At 37.9% G+C, this 18,908-nt stretch overlaps 1 protein-coding gene and 1 long non-coding RNA gene across 3 annotated transcripts in view; one reads left to right on the forward strand and one right to left on the reverse strand.

Annotated features, from left to right (window-relative positions):
- Positions 1 to 897: 897 nt before the first annotated feature.
- SMIM30 (small integral membrane protein 30) lies at positions 898 to 2,776 on the reverse strand. Of its 2 annotated transcripts, none has more exons than XM_070468551.1 (3): positions 2,673 to 2,776; positions 2,232 to 2,316; positions 898 to 1,781 (listed from the first exon to the last, which is right to left on the reverse strand). In XM_070468551.1, the coding sequence occupies exon 3, from the start codon at positions 1,748 to 1,750 to the stop codon at positions 1,571 to 1,573; it is 180 nt and encodes a 59-aa protein (XP_070324652.1). In that variant the 5' UTR covers positions 1,751 to 1,781; positions 2,232 to 2,316; positions 2,673 to 2,776; the 3' UTR covers positions 898 to 1,570. The 2 variants fall into 2 exon arrangements, with proteins under 2 accessions (XP_070324652.1, XP_070324654.1); XM_070468553.1 differs by having other exon boundaries at positions 2,232 to 2,313; positions 2,673 to 2,747.
- A 2-nt stretch (positions 2,777 to 2,778) lies between these two features.
- LOC139035543 (uncharacterized) overlaps positions 2,779 to 18,908 on the forward strand; it is a 451,068-nt gene continuing 434,938 nt past the window's right edge. Inside the window, exon 1 of the long non-coding RNA XR_011488108.1 lies at positions 2,779 to 2,872. This is a non-coding gene — a long non-coding RNA (uncharacterized lncRNA). The remainder of the gene's footprint in view (positions 2,873 to 18,908) is intronic.

The raw sequence follows: 18,908 nt of genomic DNA on the forward strand, positions 1-18,908 counted from the left end.
AAGACTGTTTTCTTTGGTGGGAAAACAAACAAACAAAAACAGCTATGACAAAAACAGATACATGTGGTTTCTGTCTTTAGTGTGTGGCTGTCCCTCATTCTTTGTACCCCCCCACCAAGTCCTTCATGCAAGCCAGGTCAGCTCATATGTGGAGAAATGCATACCAAGGAATTTAGATTGCTATTGCCTGTTTTCTGATCAAAATTAAGGGTCCCAATGTTACCTGGAGAGCTAGAGAATGGATAATGCATTTATTTAGGAAAAAAATGTGACTACCTGCTTTCATTAAGACCCATAGCAGTTTGATTTACTCATACAATTCTAATGTTGGCTGTATCTACACAGTCAAAGGAATCACTGTGGACCCTTGTTAAACAAAGAATTCCATACCCCAACCTACAATGAAACCAGGAGAGGAACCTAGGAAACTAATAGTTTTTATCAACTTGTTTGATCCTTGCATTCAAACAAGTTAGAACAATCTTCTTAAACTTGAATGTGTATAGTTATCCTGGGTTCTTGAAACAAAAGCAGATTCTGATCCAATTGTTTGGGGGTGGGATGGAGGGGGCTGCGCCTGAGACTGCAGCTTTAACAAGTCCTCCAGTGACACTGCTGCTGCAAGGACACTTTTAAGTAGGAAGGATGGGGAGAGTATGCCTCATGTGGTTTTTGTGTAAATCAGTACATGCCATAATATTTGCCTTCTGCATCTGTGGATTCTCTACCAGGGGCCTCTTCCCTACCTTGATGCTGCCCATTTCTCATTTTTCACTGATTATATCTCTAAAAGCTGGAGTCACAGTTAACATAAGGCATCTACTTGCCTCCACTTAGGTTATAAAAAGTTCACAGAGATAAAAACAGTCTGAAATAAACAGAAATGGACACCACAAATTAACTTACATAATAGGTTTATACTTAACATAGTACTTCTCACCATGGAGATGTAACTCAGTTAATATAAACATTTTTCTGTTTTTGTTAAACAATAAATCTCTTCTCCATTTCAATGTCAATATAAAGTTTTCTTTTTTTTTTTTACATTAAATCTTCTCTCCATTTCAATGTTAGATACATTGAATACATTTTCTGAACTTTTTCCCACACAGATACGTTTTAATTTCTGACCAACTGTATTTAATGTCTAGGTACAGTACTAACTTGGGAGATAACAAAACAAAAATCCAATAAAAATATGGAGAAAAAATTCCTCAATGATGCAGGAGGCAGTGATTATAACTGAACAGTGGCAATTTCCTAGGATTCTGGGCAAGAGTTTCCTTCTTCCTACTGAGAATTCTGAAACTATGAAATATTACTTAAGCAAATTTCAGCAAATGCAAATTACAGATGGCATTTTCCAGTGCATTATCTGTTGTGACAAAAATATGTTGTTTTCCCTTTAACACAGTATATCAATTTGTTCCTTTTTATAGGCAAATAACCAATAATATGAAACTTCTCTATTAACTGTTTCTGGGGAACTTTCAGACACCAAAGCTCAGTTCTGAAACTCAATAGCACAAAGGTTTTCAGGGGAAGGTTTGATTCAGGAGGCCCTTCAAAGTCACATCTGTCCATTTCTTTTTCGTGCATACACCCCCAGACAAGCACAAATGCCTGTAATGCTGAGAATCACACCTAACAAGAGAGCAATTGCATCTCCGGCTTCTACTGCTTCAACAACAGGCAGCACCAAGAGCAATGAAAACAGGACTAGGAACAACTGTGTTGAAACTGAGATCATGATGTGGCTGGTTCTTGAAGGATGAAGATTTCTATAAATTAAAACAGGGAAAAAAGGAATCATTAAAAATTCCAACCTTTTCAAATGACAATATGAATACATGATAAGTAACAATTCATGCAACCTTATCAATTAGGGACTATAAATTATATTCAGACTCATTTTATGGTGAAAGAACCTTTGGGGAGTAAACGGTAATTAAAGATGGTCATTTGAGGCTAATCTCCCTTTCTCATGATAATTTCCTGACTCCAGCGATTTTTCCACACTGTATAACGCCAATACTGTATCAACAAAACAGAATTTGAACAGTAGCACATAAGAAAGATAGATGATGATGCACAAGACACTAACTTGGAAATTGCCCTAGTAAGTGAAAATTACATTTTCTTAGGATCTCTCCCATCCAGGAAATGCAGACAAATCTAGCAAAGTCAAACAACATATAGCTGTGAAGTCGTGGGGTAATAGTAACACTTACCAAATAAGGCGGTACTTAATTCTATCTGACTCCCTTCCAGCAGCTCCGGATGCTGAGGCTAAGAAATTCCACGTGACAGCACCTACTATCAGAGGGGCGTAGCAGGATTTAAAAATTACACATTATTAATTATTATTATTTTAAAGAGGCATCTACAGTCAGTGAAGAGCGGGGAGGTTGTACGGAAGGGAGAAGAATGGGTAATAACTAAAGACAAACAGTTTGTTCAAACGGGAACTAGATTTGAAAGTTGGTTAGTTAGTCTATAAAGAAAAAGCTAAAAAAAAAAAAAAAGTCAACCGAAAACCAAGTTCGTCCCAGGACTTGAAAGTAAGACTTTAAAAACAATCCTTGCTTTGGCCCGGCAAAGTGCAAATTTGCGCCGTTTGACAAATATACTGGGCAAGCTAAGGTGCCTTCGGAGACAAGCTCGTACATTACCTTCAAGGAAGCAGCCATTACAGAAATGGTGACCAGGGCGGAGCTCTCCAAACTACATTTCCCACAATCCCCGGTGCCCACAACTCCCAGGATTCTCCGGCGCGCTTCCATGTAACTGGCTGCGGAATGACGGTCCCGCTGTACCCGTGGCGAGGAGGAGCGAGCTCCCGGGTTTCCTCACGTGGCCAAGCCTGTTTCTGGTAAAGTGGTGTAGTGTATTTGTACGGAAGCTCACTGAAAAAAAAAAAAAAAAGGTCAAAAAATGACAGCAAGTGTTTTTCTTTTATTTTTTAATGCTGTTCAAGGTTTCAAGACACATAAGAATTTTTGTCCTTTGACTGAAATGCATGCACCTCAGTCTGCATTGAGATGGAACAAAGCCATCTCTTTCAGATACATTTAAACTAGCGGCTTCTAACATTTTTGAAGGAGGGAATCCTTTGACACCATCTTTTAAATGTCTTATGACATTTGTTAATTCTTTTTAAGCAGTGGGGGAAAATATGATTAATAAGACTTTTTGGAAAGTATTTAATACGTTTGTAGGGAAAAACAGGGAGTTTAAGGAAAAACAAGTTAAAACATTCTTAAGATCTCGGATTCAGGTTCTAGAGTTCTGAGTTTCCCCATTCAGGAGTGCACTGTATGGTACCCTTTAGAGACTTCTCACTCATGTATTTGTGATACCCACCGTAAATATCCCCAAATAGGGAAAGTTGTAAAGTATTACTTCTAAGTCATAAGGGTAAATTATTTGCATATAAGTTATTTGCATAAGAAAGCCTTCCTGAAAGGCTTTCTTGCAGTCCAACCTGTGAAATCCTTACTGAACCTTTCTAGTCACCCAGTCTTCTGAACTCTCATTTACTGACTAGAAAATTTATTTGGCACCCAGGAAATTATCAGTTATTAATGATGTGGCTTAGTCCCTCTGATTCAGTCTCTCAGACACAGAAGGTATATTACAGTTCAGTGCCTGTAATTGGCATGTGATTTTTTTTACTATTGGTCATCTTTTTTCTTACACTTTACTAATCTCTGGACTGACAGCAAAGCTTTATGTTGCTAGCTTCTAACACACACACAGCAGGTGCTCAGAAATGTTGTTTGATAACAATTATTTGAATAAATAAATGTGCCATCTGGATTCCATGAGAGACAAAGCAGTGTCAAATAAACCAAAGCAACGTGTGTTGCGAATTGGAAGTCTGTTGATAATTACACAATAAAGTCAGCATTGCTTCTCTAAACTTGATTATTTTTTTAAAAAACTTGACTATTTTAACAAATTCTGTCTTTGACTTATTTGCCTTGAGCCCCTTCTAGTTTGGTACTTTTCTGAAGTGAAGTGAAGTGAAGTCGCTCAGTCGTGTCCGACTCTTTGCGACCCCGTGGACTGTAGACTACCAGGCTGCTCTGTCCATGAGATTCTCCAGGCAAGAATACTGGAGTGGGTTGCCATATATTAGAAATAGGAGCTATTTTAAAATATTCTCTTGCATTCTAGTGTGAACAATTTGGGGATTTAATTTTTCCGTATATATTTATTCAGTTAGCTGAAGTCAGCAGAGACCACAACAAATTTAGTATTATTGCAGACTTGTTTCTAGGTGTGTCAGCATTGAAAGTAATGGACTAATTTTAACTTTGAAGAGTCTGTAGGTGGTAAAATGCTTTTTCTTTAAATTATGTTAAGAGATCACTTGGCCTATCTGAAAAAGAGTGGCAGAAGTTTGTGCAGCGATGTTTTGGACCTGTGTAATTTCAAAATAAAATTGGTTAACTTTTTAAACCAGCATCTCCCCTAAATGAGGCAGTTTAACAAAGGTGTTGCTACATATGCGTTTGTCTCATCACAGCCCGAATTTCCAAGTAGAATGGTATCCTAGTTCTCAGTTTTCTTTTCTTACTCCCCTAACTAGTGGTTTAAAAATAAATCAGATCATTTATTTCTTGCTTAAAGTTCTCGAGTTCCATCACAATAAGCTTAAGTCCACACTCCTTATTAAGACTCACAATATGCCCTACACATTTTGGCCTCTGCCTGCCTTTCTAACATCAGCCTACCAGTCACTCATTCATTCATGCTCATTCCAGTCGAATCACACTCATCTTTTTGCTGTTTCTTAAACATGCCAATTTTGTGGTTTTATTGATTCAAATTTTTATGGAATCAAATTTTTTTGATTAATGTTTAGCCACTTTTACACTGTTCACAGTAGAAACTACCTTATAAGTAAGAAGTCTGCTTTTGGACTAAACTGTGAAGGTATTTAGACAGAGATTATTTTGAGTCTTCACTCAAAATTTAGGTCTTACATATTTTCTCTATTAATAGAAAAATTTTATGTCTACATACATATAAGACACAGGATGGGAAAATACTTTTTCTAAAGCGTTTCTCAAACAGAAGCGTACTTTGTTAGGAACCTGTCTATAATGGTCCCTATTTATTCCTCTGTCCAGTTGGTGCACAATTGGTAAGTCCACCTGGATGGTGTATTTTTCTCTTAGTGATACTGGAATGGTTTCTTTTAAGTACTTTTTATTGCTGGAGGAGCAGTATTGGCATTTTTGGTGAGTTAGTGCTTTGTTGTGCTGACATTATATTGCAGGATGTTTAGCATCTCTAGCCTGTGCCCGCTCAATGCAACTAGAATTGCCCAATCATGAAGAGAATCAACTGCCCTCACTATTGCCAGACAGTCTTTGATGAGATACTGTTCCTAGTTGAGAACTACTCACGTTTTCATCAAGAAAATAAAAGGAATAGTTGAAAACAGAATGAAACAGTTTACACACAACACACATACACCCCGCCCACCCAACACTACAGTGCTCTAATGTTTTAGATCCTTTCTCCCTTGGTTTTGCTGATTTTATTCTTATCTATTGTTTTCCTTTGGGTCCTACCAGCATCTCTTCCAGATAGATTTCCTTGATCACTGTCTTACAAAAACACTGATAAGCAAATTGAGGTGAGATTTCTGCTTCTGTTTCTGTCACTTAGTCTTTAAGCTGTGGAGGGGTGCTGTGATGTAGCATATGGAATATTAGCTTTTCCTCTGGCTGGTTTCATGGATTTGAGTAGTTACTTAATCTCTCTGAAACTTACTTTACTTTAATAAAATATGAGAATTAGTGACCAAAAAGATACCAGAGCTCACGTACCAATTGTCTCGTATTTGTATTTCTGTTCCCCTAGTTGCTGGTTGAGAGGGCCTCTGGAATTAGGCCACTTGATTAGAATTCTGGCTCTACTGCTTGTTAAATGTATGACAACAGACAGTAAGCATTTGTAAAACGCAGCTTGTCCTTCTGTAAAACTCGATACAGTAGTACCTACTCCATATGTATATTATGAGGGTTCAGTTCAGTTCAGTCGTGTCCGACTCTTTTTGACCCCATGAACTGCAGCACGCCAGGCCTCCCTGTCCATCAGCAACTCCCAGAGTCCACCCAAATCCATGTCCATCGAGTCGGTGATGCCGTCCAACCATCTCATCCTCTGTCGTCCCCTTCTCCTCCTGCCCTCAATCTTTCCCACCATCAGGGTCTTTTCCAATGAATCAGCTCTTTGCAGCAGGTGGCCAAAATATTGGAGTTTCAGCTTCAACATCAGTCCTTCCAATGAACACTCAGGACTGATCTCCTTTAGGTTGGACTGGTTGGATCTCCTTGCAGTCCAAGGGACTCTCAAGAGTCTTCTCCAACACCACAGTTCAAAAGCATCAATTTTTCGGTGCTCAGCTTTCTTTATAGTCCAACTCTCACATTCACACATGACTACTGGAAAAACCATAGCCTTGACTAGATGGACCTTTGTTGGCAAAGTGGTGTCTCTGCTTTTTAATATGCTGTCTAGGTTGGTCATAACTTTCCTTCCAAGGAGTAAGCATCTTTTAATTTCATGGCTGCAGTCACTGCAGCCAGTGATTTTGGATCCCAGAAGAATAAAGTCAGCCACTGTTTCCACTGTTTCCCCATCTATTTCCCATGAAGTGATGGGACCAGATGCCATGATCTTAGTTTTCTGAATGTTGAGCTTTAAGCCAACTTTTTCACTCTCCTCTTTCACTTTCATCAAGAGACTCTTTAGTTCTTCTTCACTTTCTGCTGTAACGGTGGTGTTATCTGCATATCTGAGATTATTCATATTTCTCCCGGCAATCTTGATTCCAGCTTGTTCTTCCTCCAGCCCAGTGTTTCTCATGATGTATTCTGCATATAAGTTAAATAAGCAGGGTGACAATATACAGCCTTGACGTCCTCCTTTTCCTATTTGGAACCAGTCTGTTGTTCCATGTCCAGTTCTAACTGTTGCTTCCTGATCTGCATACAGGTTTCTCAAGAGGCAGGTCAGGTGGTCTGGTATTCCCATCTCATTCAGAGTTTTCCACAGTTTACTGTGATCCCCACAGTCAAAGGCTTTGGCATAGTCAATAAAGCAGAAATAGATGTTTTTTTGGAACTCTCTTGCTTTTTTGATGACCCAGCGGATGTTGGCAATTTAATTATGAGGATTACATGAGTTAATTTCTGGAATTAGTGGCTGGTATGTAGTAGGCCCTCATTAAATATTAACTATGGTTACTATATGCTGTTAATATTCTTGCCTGGAGACTTCTGTGGACAGCAAACCTGGTGGGATGCTGTCCTTGGTGTCGCACAGAGTCTGACACGACTGAAGCGACTTAGCATGCATGCATGCATTGGAGAAGGAAATGGCAACCCACTTCAGTATTCTTGCCTGGAAAATCCCAGGGACAGAGGAGCCTGGTGGGCTGCCGTCTATGGGGTTGCACAGAGTCAGATACGACTGAAGTGACTTAGCAGCTGTTAATAAAATCCATGAAGTATGGGGTCTTCAAGATGTGCCTTCTCTCCATTGTGAATATGCTCTTCTGCAGACAAACATGGTAAATAAAAAATGTCTGTGGAACTCCCTTGATACAGAGGCATTTTAGGTATGACAACCCACTCCATTATTCTTTCTTAGAGAATCCCCTGAACAGAGGAGACTGGGGAGCTATAGTCCCCCAGGGTTGCAAAGAGTCAGATATGGCTGAAGCAATTTAACACGCATACATGCAGGCTTTGGCTTCAGAGCTGACTGGAAAACATTCCCCTATTATGCAAAGGCTGTCTGTTTGTTCCTTCGATGGTATTTTATTTCATACCCACTGGTGGTTACATTTATCTTTAAAATATATTCTCTATTCAGTGATTGTCACATCATTGATTCATCATACTGGGTCAAAAGGGTTTTGAAAATATAGGTGATAGGGTCTAGATATGGGTGAATAGCTCCAAGAAATCATTCAGCTGGAATGAACTCAATGGCTACCTGAAGAAAACCCAACAAACACTTTTGAATTCTATTTCTAGTTACAGCAGCTCACCTATAACTCTGCATTGCTTTCTCTATAAATTTCAGCAAAGGAAATGGCAGCATTAGAAGCTTTTCTAAAAGGGAATTATAATAATTGAGACTGTGGGCTCAGAGAAATGCATTACTCTTTTTTTTCTTTGTTTTTTTTTAAAATTTATTTTTTAATCAAAGGATAATTGTTTTACAGAATTTTGTTGTTTTCTGTCAAACCTCAGCATGAATCAGTCATAGATATCCCCTCCGTCTAAAAAGGTTTTATTTATTTATTTATTTTTGACTGTGCTAGGTCTTTGTTGTTGTGAAAGGGTTTTCTCTGGTTGTGGGTAGCGGGGGCTACTCTTCTTTGTGGAGCACAGGCTCTAGAGTGTGGGTTCACTAGTTATTGTGCATGGGCATAGTTGCTCCATGACCTGTGGGTTCTTCCTGGACTAGTGATGGAACATTGTATCCACCTGCATTGGCAGGCGGATTCTTTACCCCTGAGACACCCAGGAAGCCCAGAAACATATTACTTTTGATAGATTGTTAATGGTATAATTAATTGCAGAGCTTGCAGGGCAGAAGGAAATATTTCTGTCTTACTCCTGAGAGATGGCACTCAACACAGTGTTGAACATGGTACCAAGATTTTTATCTTACCTCCTTTGCTTCCATAAGGTCCACTGTTTGAAGAGGATAAGCATTATTCTTACAACTCCTATTCACAACTAATTTGCTTATCTTCATGGATGAGGGAACTCTGTTTTGCCGAATAGCTTTAAAAATCATTTGTTTCTCTTTAAAGTTTGTCTTTGACTTGTTAAGTCAAAGGTCATATATGTGGTTTTCATTAGCTTATAATGCATACTGTAATTGGAAATATCAACTCAGGATTTGCTAGTATTAAGTGATGTAGAGGCAGGGATTAATTTCTGAGATACAGTGAGTATAATGATCCCCTCTATTCATTTGACCTGAAGTTGTTTTTTTATTTCTGATGTGCCTGTAAACTATCTTAATGAACTATTATTTCCTAACTGTAACTCAGATTTAGATGTTTTGTCTAGATCACCACAAGGACAATGAGAGGTATGTTGTATATGTGTAGTTCCCGCTTCTAAAGGAGATGATCATTTCCTTAGCAGTGCTTCAGAGATGAGCAGCTTCTTCTATGCCAAGCATCTGCTAGCTACAGGTTCTGCTTGTGAACATCTCTGGTAGCAACATGAAACACAGCTCTTCTGAAGCAATGCCATATTGCATACCCCCACCTCCTGCCCAAGTTGTCTGAATGCTCCTGCAGGCTTCTATATAGTTCCTCTTTCAGCATAAAATATCTAGTGTTATCAGATCCAGAATTTAGTCTTTCAGTTTAGGAGAACCTAAGCTTATACCATCCTTCACTGAAACAGAGGAGGTTACTGCTAGGTAATGATACTCAGAGACAAAGAACATTACTTTAGACACACATCTGAGTGGTAGAGGGCAAAATTTCACAGTCAGTTAATACCGAGAAGTGGTTTCAGAGAAAATTGAAGAAGTTGCTTCTGCTTATTTTAACTGTTAGAAGTGGGTCATTGGTAGTCCCTGAAGGAAGGGGCTACTGGGATCCATCAGGGAAGGCAGGATAGGCTGACATCAAGCTATTGCAGTGACTGGTGTGGGTCAGGAAGTTCATAAAACCCAGACTTCCTCATTAGTGATTGAGCCCAGCCAAGTGAGTGGAGACATTTTATTGGAGCTTCAGAATTAAAAAAGGCCATCCCATAGTTAGTCAGTATTTCCCATCAGTAATAGGATATTCATCACGGAGACTGCTGCATTAGAACTGACTAATCATTAGGCTAACAGGATGAGATAAACTGCACTTTTCAGAGCAGTTCAGCTGCTTCAGAAAAATCTCCTGCTGAGTCTGAACACTCCAGTGCCAGCATTTTACAGACATGTATGGGCACGCTGCAAAAGATCATTTTTCATATGGTTCCAGGCACCATCTAGAGCCTGTTGCCCATGTAGGCTTGATTTCCACCGAAGAACCTTAGTAATCTGTGAGAATCAATCACATATACAAATCTGTGGTGGTCAGGAAGCAGAGGAACCATGCCCACAGGCACTGACAAATTCAGATTTTACATTGCTGGGATTCCAGGAATAGGCTAAGAATACTGGATGGAACAAATTTATAGTTTTGAAAAGTTGTGACATTATCTCTTTTTAAAAAAGATTTGTTTGGCTCTGCTGGATCTTAGTTGCAGCATACAGGATCTTTGGTCTTTGTTACACCATGCTCTTAAGTGTGGCATGTGGGATCTAAGTCCCTGACCAGAGATTGAACCAGGGCCCCCAGTATTGAGAGTGTGGAATCTTAGCCACTGTACCACTAGGGAAGTCCTGTGAAATTATCTTTTTATGTAGTACTTTATCCATGGTAATGAGCTGATTAAAAACATTGAGTGGAGATGTCATCTGCGGATCCATCTCTGCCACTTACTAACTCAGTGAATTTGTGCAAATTAATCTAACTTCTTTAAACCTGAGTTTTCTCATCTGTAATGGGAAGATCACCAATCTTTTGTAGGATTTCCATTGTTGATTAAATGAAGTGATACATAAAATGCTCGATACGGTCAGTGCCTAGAACTTGCATAGATATGGGACTAGCTGATCAGATAACATTTAAGTATTGCATAAGAAAATTTAAAGTCAGGACTATCTTGCCTTATGGGAGGGTGAAAAAAATATTTCTCATGGATTTTCTTAGAAAGCAGGTTTTCATGATACATGGGGTAAAACTTTGATTGATTTATATTTAATAAATGCTTAAATAGTAACTAATGTGTCAGGAGCTGTTCTACACATTAATCAGTGTAGATCCCTTTAGTCCCTAAAATAATCCTCTGAGGGAGATACTATTATTATCCCCTGATACAGATGTGGAAACTGAGGCATGGTTAAATAATTTGTCTAAGGTCACATACATGAGTTAGGATATGAACCTAGGAAGTTTGACAAAGTCTGCCTGTTAATCATTGCCCACATGCTTTCATGTGGAAAATGTCCACAACATCAAACTACATTTTAATTTTCTTAGAAATAAAGTGTTCCAGTGTTGCTTAGGATACCTAACTGTGGTGAGTCACTGAGGTGTTGTTGATGTTTATATACTTCCCTCTAGGCTCTAGTTTGGTGAATGAATGAATACCGGTATTCACTTAATTTGTTAATTGATTTAGACTTTTATAGGTATATACAAAAATATTTTTTTAAAAATTAAGGTATATCTGACTGAATCTCAGAAGAGTACTTACTGATGGGCATAGACATCATATGTAAAATAACACAGATTGTAATGTGTTAGCAAATCTTAACTATCAATATCCAACTATTACTCATTACATGAGTCCATATAATGTACAAAATTTTAAAAGGAAGAAAAGAAATAAAAAGAACCTTTTGAAAATCTTTGCTTAGAAGTGAAAAACAGTCATTGCGAAAGTATAGAGAGGTTTTGAGCAATTTCGTATGTGCAGTTCATAGGGGAATATTAATTCCTATGTATAGACCAGGTGCTTGTTATGATTAAGCACGGGTAACCATGGAGACAACATGAAATTTATAAAATTAAAAACATACCAGATAGAAAATGCAAGTAGCATAGGAGAGTGAATCATGCCCCAACTGGTCTTAGCTTGATTTCTCTCAAATCCAAAGACTTAAAGAATTTCTATCTGGTCATTTTCTGAGTAAAATCACTCATTTTTCAGACTCTGAATTTCTGCCTTGGATATCTCAACTTGTTCTTTGAAAATGCTTTTTATCTGAAGTTAATTTAGTTGTGATATGATGGGTGTAGGGTTAGAGTTTTTGTAAGTAAGAAATAACTTGAAAGCAGTAACTTTTAGATTGATCTTGGTAACTTAAATGAGTACCTGAACCTTTTATGTAGACATTTACTGTGAATTTTCAGTTGGCATACTGTAAGCAATTGGTTATGTTTAGTTTTTCAAATGTTTCTTTTGAAAAATCATAATAGATGGTCCAGGTAGATAACTTTATGGTATAACATCAGTTTCTGTCATGGAATGATTTGTTCATCCATGAAATGGTGAGCTGGAGAGCAACAATAAGGCTTCTTTACTCTTGCCTGTAATATTTTGATTGTTTCTAAATCTATTCCTTGAGTCCTTTATGACAACAGGTTACTTGCCTGTAGATATTCTGAAAGTGGTATTATTTGAATTTAAAATCATCATAAATAATTAAAAAATTATAACAAAAAGATCTTACTTTCAGGAAGAATAATTTTACTGAAGGAGGTTGCCAGATTTTCTATTCAAAGGAAAATTCTTAATTTAAAAAGTAGAATAGATTATATTTTAAAAAAAGATTGCAACTGGTTCAATTGAGAAAAAGGTCCCATGCAGTGCTCTTCACAGTTTCGTTTGATTGTGGTTTGGACCTACTTTAATGCATTTTTAGCTCTCATTTCTCAAGAGAGTCAAAATAAGTGACCTCAGTCGGACAGTCAAAGTGAAGCATTGCCTTTGTGAACATGCCTATCAACACTAGGATGTATTAAAGTGAACGTGGTTGTGCTGCATAAGAGTAGGGATGTAATCTTTTCATCTTCTCTGCTTTAGTATGACCCTTCGTAAGAATACTCATTATACCGTTGGTCACCAGGTTTTTAGAGGGACCAAGAGAGACAACAGAGAGCCCAGAGATGAGTGACAAGAGTTGATTCAAGTGATCCGAAAGTTAGTCCTGGAAGAGGGTTCTCAGAATATATTATGTGGCTCACTTGCTTCCCAAGTGACATGGGGAGTTTATTTAAAATTGTAAATTTCTTAAAGAAATTCTCTAGATAGTTCTTAGGTTCATGAGATCTTAGAACCTTTGTCATTGGGGAAAGTAAGTTATTGGGCCTGATTATTTGGGAAGAGGAACTATAGAGGAAACTGAATAATGATCTTTCATTTAATTAATAATAAATTTAGTAAGACCCAATTTGAATTATCCATCCTGCTTTCTTGTACCCTTTTCCAGTTGCTGATGAAGCAGGAAATACAAATATTTCTTGATATTTGTTCAGGTATTAAATGGCTTTTTTTCTCATTATTTCTTATAAACTTACTTTTCTCTCTCTAAAACTTATTTCTTAAAAAATGTATAAAACATTCTGATGATTTCCATTGTTAGAACTGTAGAAACATCTCATTCCTCAGAGAAACAAAGCCTTTTCTAGCAGTAAAAGGAACTCATTAGCAAAATGGATAGTATTAGCAGCTTTAAAACATAATGCAGTTGTGACTTTCACATGGTTACTTCTTACAATAATCTGTTAAAGGTTGGGACAGGATATTAAATGCAACTCCCTGAAGGTGATCAGAATGGTATGTGGTTGGTTCCTAACATGTAGCTTTCTGGTAATTCAACATTAACCAAGGATTGAATTTTTAAAGCTTTGGACCTATCTTCTTTAAACATTTCTTCTCTCAGTACGTATTTGGAAGGGAACTGGATAAACCTGGAGTGTTGGTATTCTTAATTTCTGGCTGAAGGCCTATTCATATGTTTTGGAACTGTGACCAGGATCTAGCAAGATAGTTATCCTGTTATGAAAATTGAGTAGCTCTAACAAGTGTTCTTTCCCATAGTTTTAGCTGGATGAAGTGGGGCTTGGGCCCAGGTCTCAACCTTTTTCAATTATAGCTCACTGATTGTTTCATAACTGTTCCTAGTATTGTAATATACTTTTAGTACAATTTTTTATTGTTTTTTATTGTTTAGTTGCTAAGTGGAGTCTGATTCTTTTGTGACCCTGTGGACTGAAGCCTGCTAGGCACCTCTGTCCATGGGATTTTTCCGGCAAAAACACTGGAGTGGGTTGCCATCTCCTTCTCCAGAGGATCTTCCCCACCCAGCGATCAAACCCGGGTCTCCTGCATTGCAGGCAGGTTCTTTACCACTGAGAATTACATAAATATCTGTTGAGTAAATGAGTAATTTGTCGACTGAAAAAAATGCACAATGTGAGAATTGTGAGTTAAGAGTTATTTGGAGCAAAATGATGACTATAGCCTGGGAGGTGGTGCTTCATAGAGATGGAGGAGGGGATGTCAATATATATGTGATTCTGGTGAAGAGGGATAGAAGTAACCAGTCACACATTTGGAAGAAGGTGACTGCTAGTCATGAAGAGCAGGTGTCTCTGTTAATGATTTTAGTGCTTTTCTGGATATGAGAAGATGAAAGAAATTGGGCTCATAAAATCTTTTATCTGAAGGCCTTTTCTGCCAGTTTTTCCCAGATCACAGAATGCCTCATGCCTGATTTCCACCCTAAACTCCTTCTGGGGCATGTTGGAGGTCAGCAACTGCAGTGGCTAGTGACTTCATCCTTGTAGAGGCAGATGACGAGTGACAATTTTTAGTTGACAAAATAAGGCTAAAGTTTTAGTCAGCATAAAGCTCAGTTTGAATCAATATATGTGACATAGCCATGGAAACAGTGAGTATAATCTTGGACTGCAAGAATAGATGTGTAGTATCTAGAATGGAGAGGGAAAGTATTACTTTGCTCTTTCCATTTTGGGGCAAGTCTAGCAATGTAGTGTTCTTTTATAGGTCCCACAGGTGGCTCAGTGGTAAAGAATCTGCCTGCCAATGCAGATAATGCAGCAGATTCAATCCCTGGGTCAGAAAGATTCCCCTGGAGTAGACAATGGCAATCCACTCCAGTATTCTTACCTGGAAAATTTCATGAAAAGAGGAGCCTGGTGGGCTACAGTCCAAGTGTTGCAAAGAGTTGGACACAACTGAGAAACTGAGCATGTACGCACTTTCAGAGAAACATTAACAAACTGGGTATTAACTAGTAGTGCGATATGGTAAGACTACAATTTTTAATTGAAAAATGTAGTTGAACAACAAAGGAATGTAAATAAAAAGATTCATTGAGACTAACTAGTAATTTTGATAGCTATCCCGTAGGAGAGGCCCTAGAGGGAAGGAGCTGGAGTTGTTCTGGATGCCTGTAGGTGACAGAGAATGAGAGGCATGTATTAGCTCAATATAAGGAAAGCTTTCTAGTGTTTTAAGAGAGAAGTGGCTGCGTTGCTGAGCAGTGAACCCTTGATCAGTCAGTAGGTTGGCTTAATGAACACTTTGCATGGTGTTATAGAAAGGATCCATGCTTCAAAAGCTGATCAGCTTCGATGTCCTTGAAAGTTCCATATGAACCTGACAACCTCTTGTTCTCTTATCTCCTCCTACCACCTCTAAGTCTTATGCTAGTTGTCTGGTTCTCATTACAAAAGTTTGTTTAAAAAATCTCTGAGATCCTGCTATTTATCTTTTCAAAGGCTTTATTTTTAGTATTTCTTTATTTAAAGTTGGAAGCAAAATGGACTTCTATTTCTGATGAGAAAACTTTGTTAATGATTTCTTAATATTTGTAAGTACATAAGTATATAATATATTGTTTATTATTTATATTTTACCACCGGTATATGTAACTGATACTGTTTCATATGTAATGCTAAAGTGAATGGATGAATGGTAGATTCTGTATATTTTATTTAGACCAGCGAAAGTTTATAATCTGAGGATTAGGATAAAAGCTTAATCAAGCTTTTTTGAATGTGATATGTCTTAGAAATGGATTTACTATGGAATACCTACAGAATGCTTCCTGCCATTAGTCATATGTTCTCAACAGATTTGTGACTATCAAGTCATTGTACTGTACATTTGTACTTTGCTGGATGATTAAATCTTGGACTAAAGTAAGTTTTCATATTTATTTTTATTCTAAATTTCAAATTGTGCTTTCCTGGGAAATTAACTATTTTGATTTAACTTCTGAGTGAGTAAATCCCTTAAACACTGGATATCAAAATACAGTTGACCCTTGAGCAATATGGGTTTGAACTGTGGGAGTCCACTTGAATTTTTCCCGATAAATATATTGGAAAATTTTGTGGAGATTTGCAACAATCTGATGAAACTCAGATAAACTGTGTAGCCCAGAAATGTAGAAAAAATTAAGATAAAAGTATAATGAATGCATAGAATACATGTAGATACAAGTCTCTTTTATCATTTACTACCATAAAATATACACGAATCTATTATAGAGAGTTAAAATTTATCAAAAATTACACATACACTTACAGACCATATATGGCACCATTTGCAGTGGAGAGAAATGTAAACAAATGTAAAGATGCAGTTTTCTAGGCTTTAGCATTACATGAACTTAGAACTTCCAGATGTACAAACAGGGTTTAGAAAAGGCAAAGGAACCAGAGGTGAAATTACCAACATTCGTTGGATCATGGAGAAAGCAAGGGGATTGCAGAAAAACATCTATTTCTGTTTCATTGACTACTCAAAAGCTCCACTACTCTGTGGATCACAACTAACTGTGGAAATAAAGATATGGGAGTACCAGACCACCTTACCTGTCTCTCCAAACCTATATATGAGTTAGGAAGCAACAATTAGTACCATATATGGAACAACTGACTTGTTCAAAACTGGGCAAGGAGTACGACGAGGCTGTATATTAGCGCCCTGCTTATTTGCCTTCTGTGCAGAGTATATCCTGTGAAGTATGGGGCTGAATGAATCACAAGCTGGAATCAAGATTGCTGGGAGAAATATCAACAACCAGATGCAGATATTCGGATGATACCACTCTAATGGTGAAAGCAGAGAGGAACTAAAGAGCCTCTTGATGAGGCTGAAAGAGAGTGAAAAACTTGTCTTGAAACTCAACATTCAAAAAACTAGGATTATGGCATTCAGTCCCATCACTTCATGGCAAATAGAAGGGGAAAAAGTGGGAGCAGTGACAGATTTTCTTTTCTTGGGCTGCAAAATCACTGTGGATGGTGATTGCAGCCATGAAATTAAAATATGCTTGCTCCTTGGAAAGAAATTTATAACAAACTTGACAGCATATTAAAAAGCAGACACATCACTGTGCTGACAAAGGTCCCTACAGTCAAAGCTATGGTTTTTCCAGTAGTCATGTGCAGATGTGAGAGTTGGATCATAAAGAAGGCTGATAGCTGAAGAACTGATGCTTTCCAATTGTGGTGCTGGAGAAGACTCTTGAGAGTCCAGGGGGACTGAAAGGAGATCAAACCTGTCAATCCTAAAGGAAATCAATCCTGAATATTCATTGGAAGGACTGATGCTTAAGCTCCAACACTTTGGCCACCTGATGTGAAGAGCCAACTCATTGGAAAAGATCCTGATGCTGGGTAAGATTGAGGGCAGGAAGAGAAGGGGGCAGAGAATGAGATGGTTAGCGAGCATCACCAACTCAACGTGAATTTGAGCAAATTCCTGGAGGTAGTGAAGGACAGGGAAGCCTGGCATGCTGCAGTCAGTGAGGCTGCAAAGAGTCAGATTTGTCTTAACAACTGAGCAACAACAAAGTGAAGTGAAAGTCGCCCAGTTGTGTCCAACTCTTGCGATCCCATAGACTAAACAGTCCATGCAGTTTTCCAGGTCAGAATACTGGAATGGGTAGCCTTACCCTTCTCGGGATCTTCCCAACTCAGGGGTCAAATCCAGGTCTCCCACATTGCAAGTGGATTCTTTATCAGCTGAGCCACAAGGGAAGCCCAAGCAACAAAAAGGACTTCCTTGATAATCCAGTGATTAAGAATCTGTGCTTCTACTGCAGGGGGCATGAGTTTGATCCCTGGGTGGGGAACTAAGATCCCACATGCCACATGGTATGTAGTACATTATTCCTAATGTAATAATTTCATAGCTACCTCCTGTTGCTATTGTGGTGAACTTGTTTTGCAGTAAGAACTGTATAAGATATTTTTGTGTTTTTTTTTTAAAGTTATAATGTTTCCGGTACTGTATTATGAATATGACTGTAATACTGTATGTCATGAAAATTTTATAACAATTCATTCATTACCATATAGACTAGCTACTCTGGCTACTATAAAGTAATTGTATTGCTGCTTCTTCATTATGAATGCATGAATCACTATACCTGTAAATATGAGTTTCTTTTTCATATTATCTTTTTGCTTTTGATTTGTAGTATTAGTATTCTGTATAACAGCTGCAGTATTTTATATCATATAATGCAGTATTAATGTAGGTTGTTGTTCAGTCGCTATGTTGTGTCCAACTCTTTGTGCCCTATCACTGCAGCACACCAGGCTTCCCTGTCCTTCACTGTCTCCTGGAGTTTGCTCAAACTCATGTTGATTGAGTCAGTGATGCCATTGAACCATCTCTTCCTCTGTCGCCCTCTTCTTCTCCTGCCCTCAATCTGGTACTGACAGGCAATTCATTTTATAGACAGATGATGTAAACTTATGGCATCTATAAATACAGTATTGTAAATCTATTTTCCTTTTGGTTTTCTTACTATTTTCTTTTCTCTGCTTTCTTTATTATAAGAATACAGTGTATAAAACATATAACATACAAAATATGTGTTAATTGACTGTTCATGTTATTGGTAGGGCTTCTATTCAACAATAGGCTGTTGTAGTTAAGATATTGGAGAGTCAGAAAGTTTTGCATGGGAGTTGGTGCCCTTACCCCCTGTGTCATTTAAGGGTCAACTGTATATTTGACTTTTGAGCATGTGCATACCAAAATATGTGCAGTGTGCTGATCTGGAAACATGCTGACCCTGCTTGTTACACTATCTAGATGTTTGAAGCAAAGCCTGAAAGAAAACCTAGGTTAAAATTTTGGTGTCTTCTCGAAGCAGTTCCTTAGTATCAGTTTTTTAGGTCAGATATTTTCTCCCTGGATTGCCAGAGAGTTTGGGAAGAAAATGTTCAAATTCTTTTTATAACTAATTTCCTCTGGAAA

Source organism: Odocoileus virginianus, chromosome 1 (genome assembly GCF_023699985.2).
Source record: "Odocoileus virginianus isolate 20LAN1187 ecotype Illinois chromosome 1, Ovbor_1.2, whole genome shotgun sequence".
In the NCBI taxonomy this organism is placed as follows: domain Eukaryota; kingdom Metazoa; phylum Chordata; class Mammalia; order Artiodactyla; family Cervidae; genus Odocoileus; species Odocoileus virginianus.

Bases quoted from the DNA above. Each gene is read 5' to 3' on its own strand.
- SMIM30 (XM_070468551.1), bottom strand. From the start codon at position 1,750: ATGATCTCAGTTTCAACACAGTTGTTCCTAGTCCTGTTTTCATTGCTC.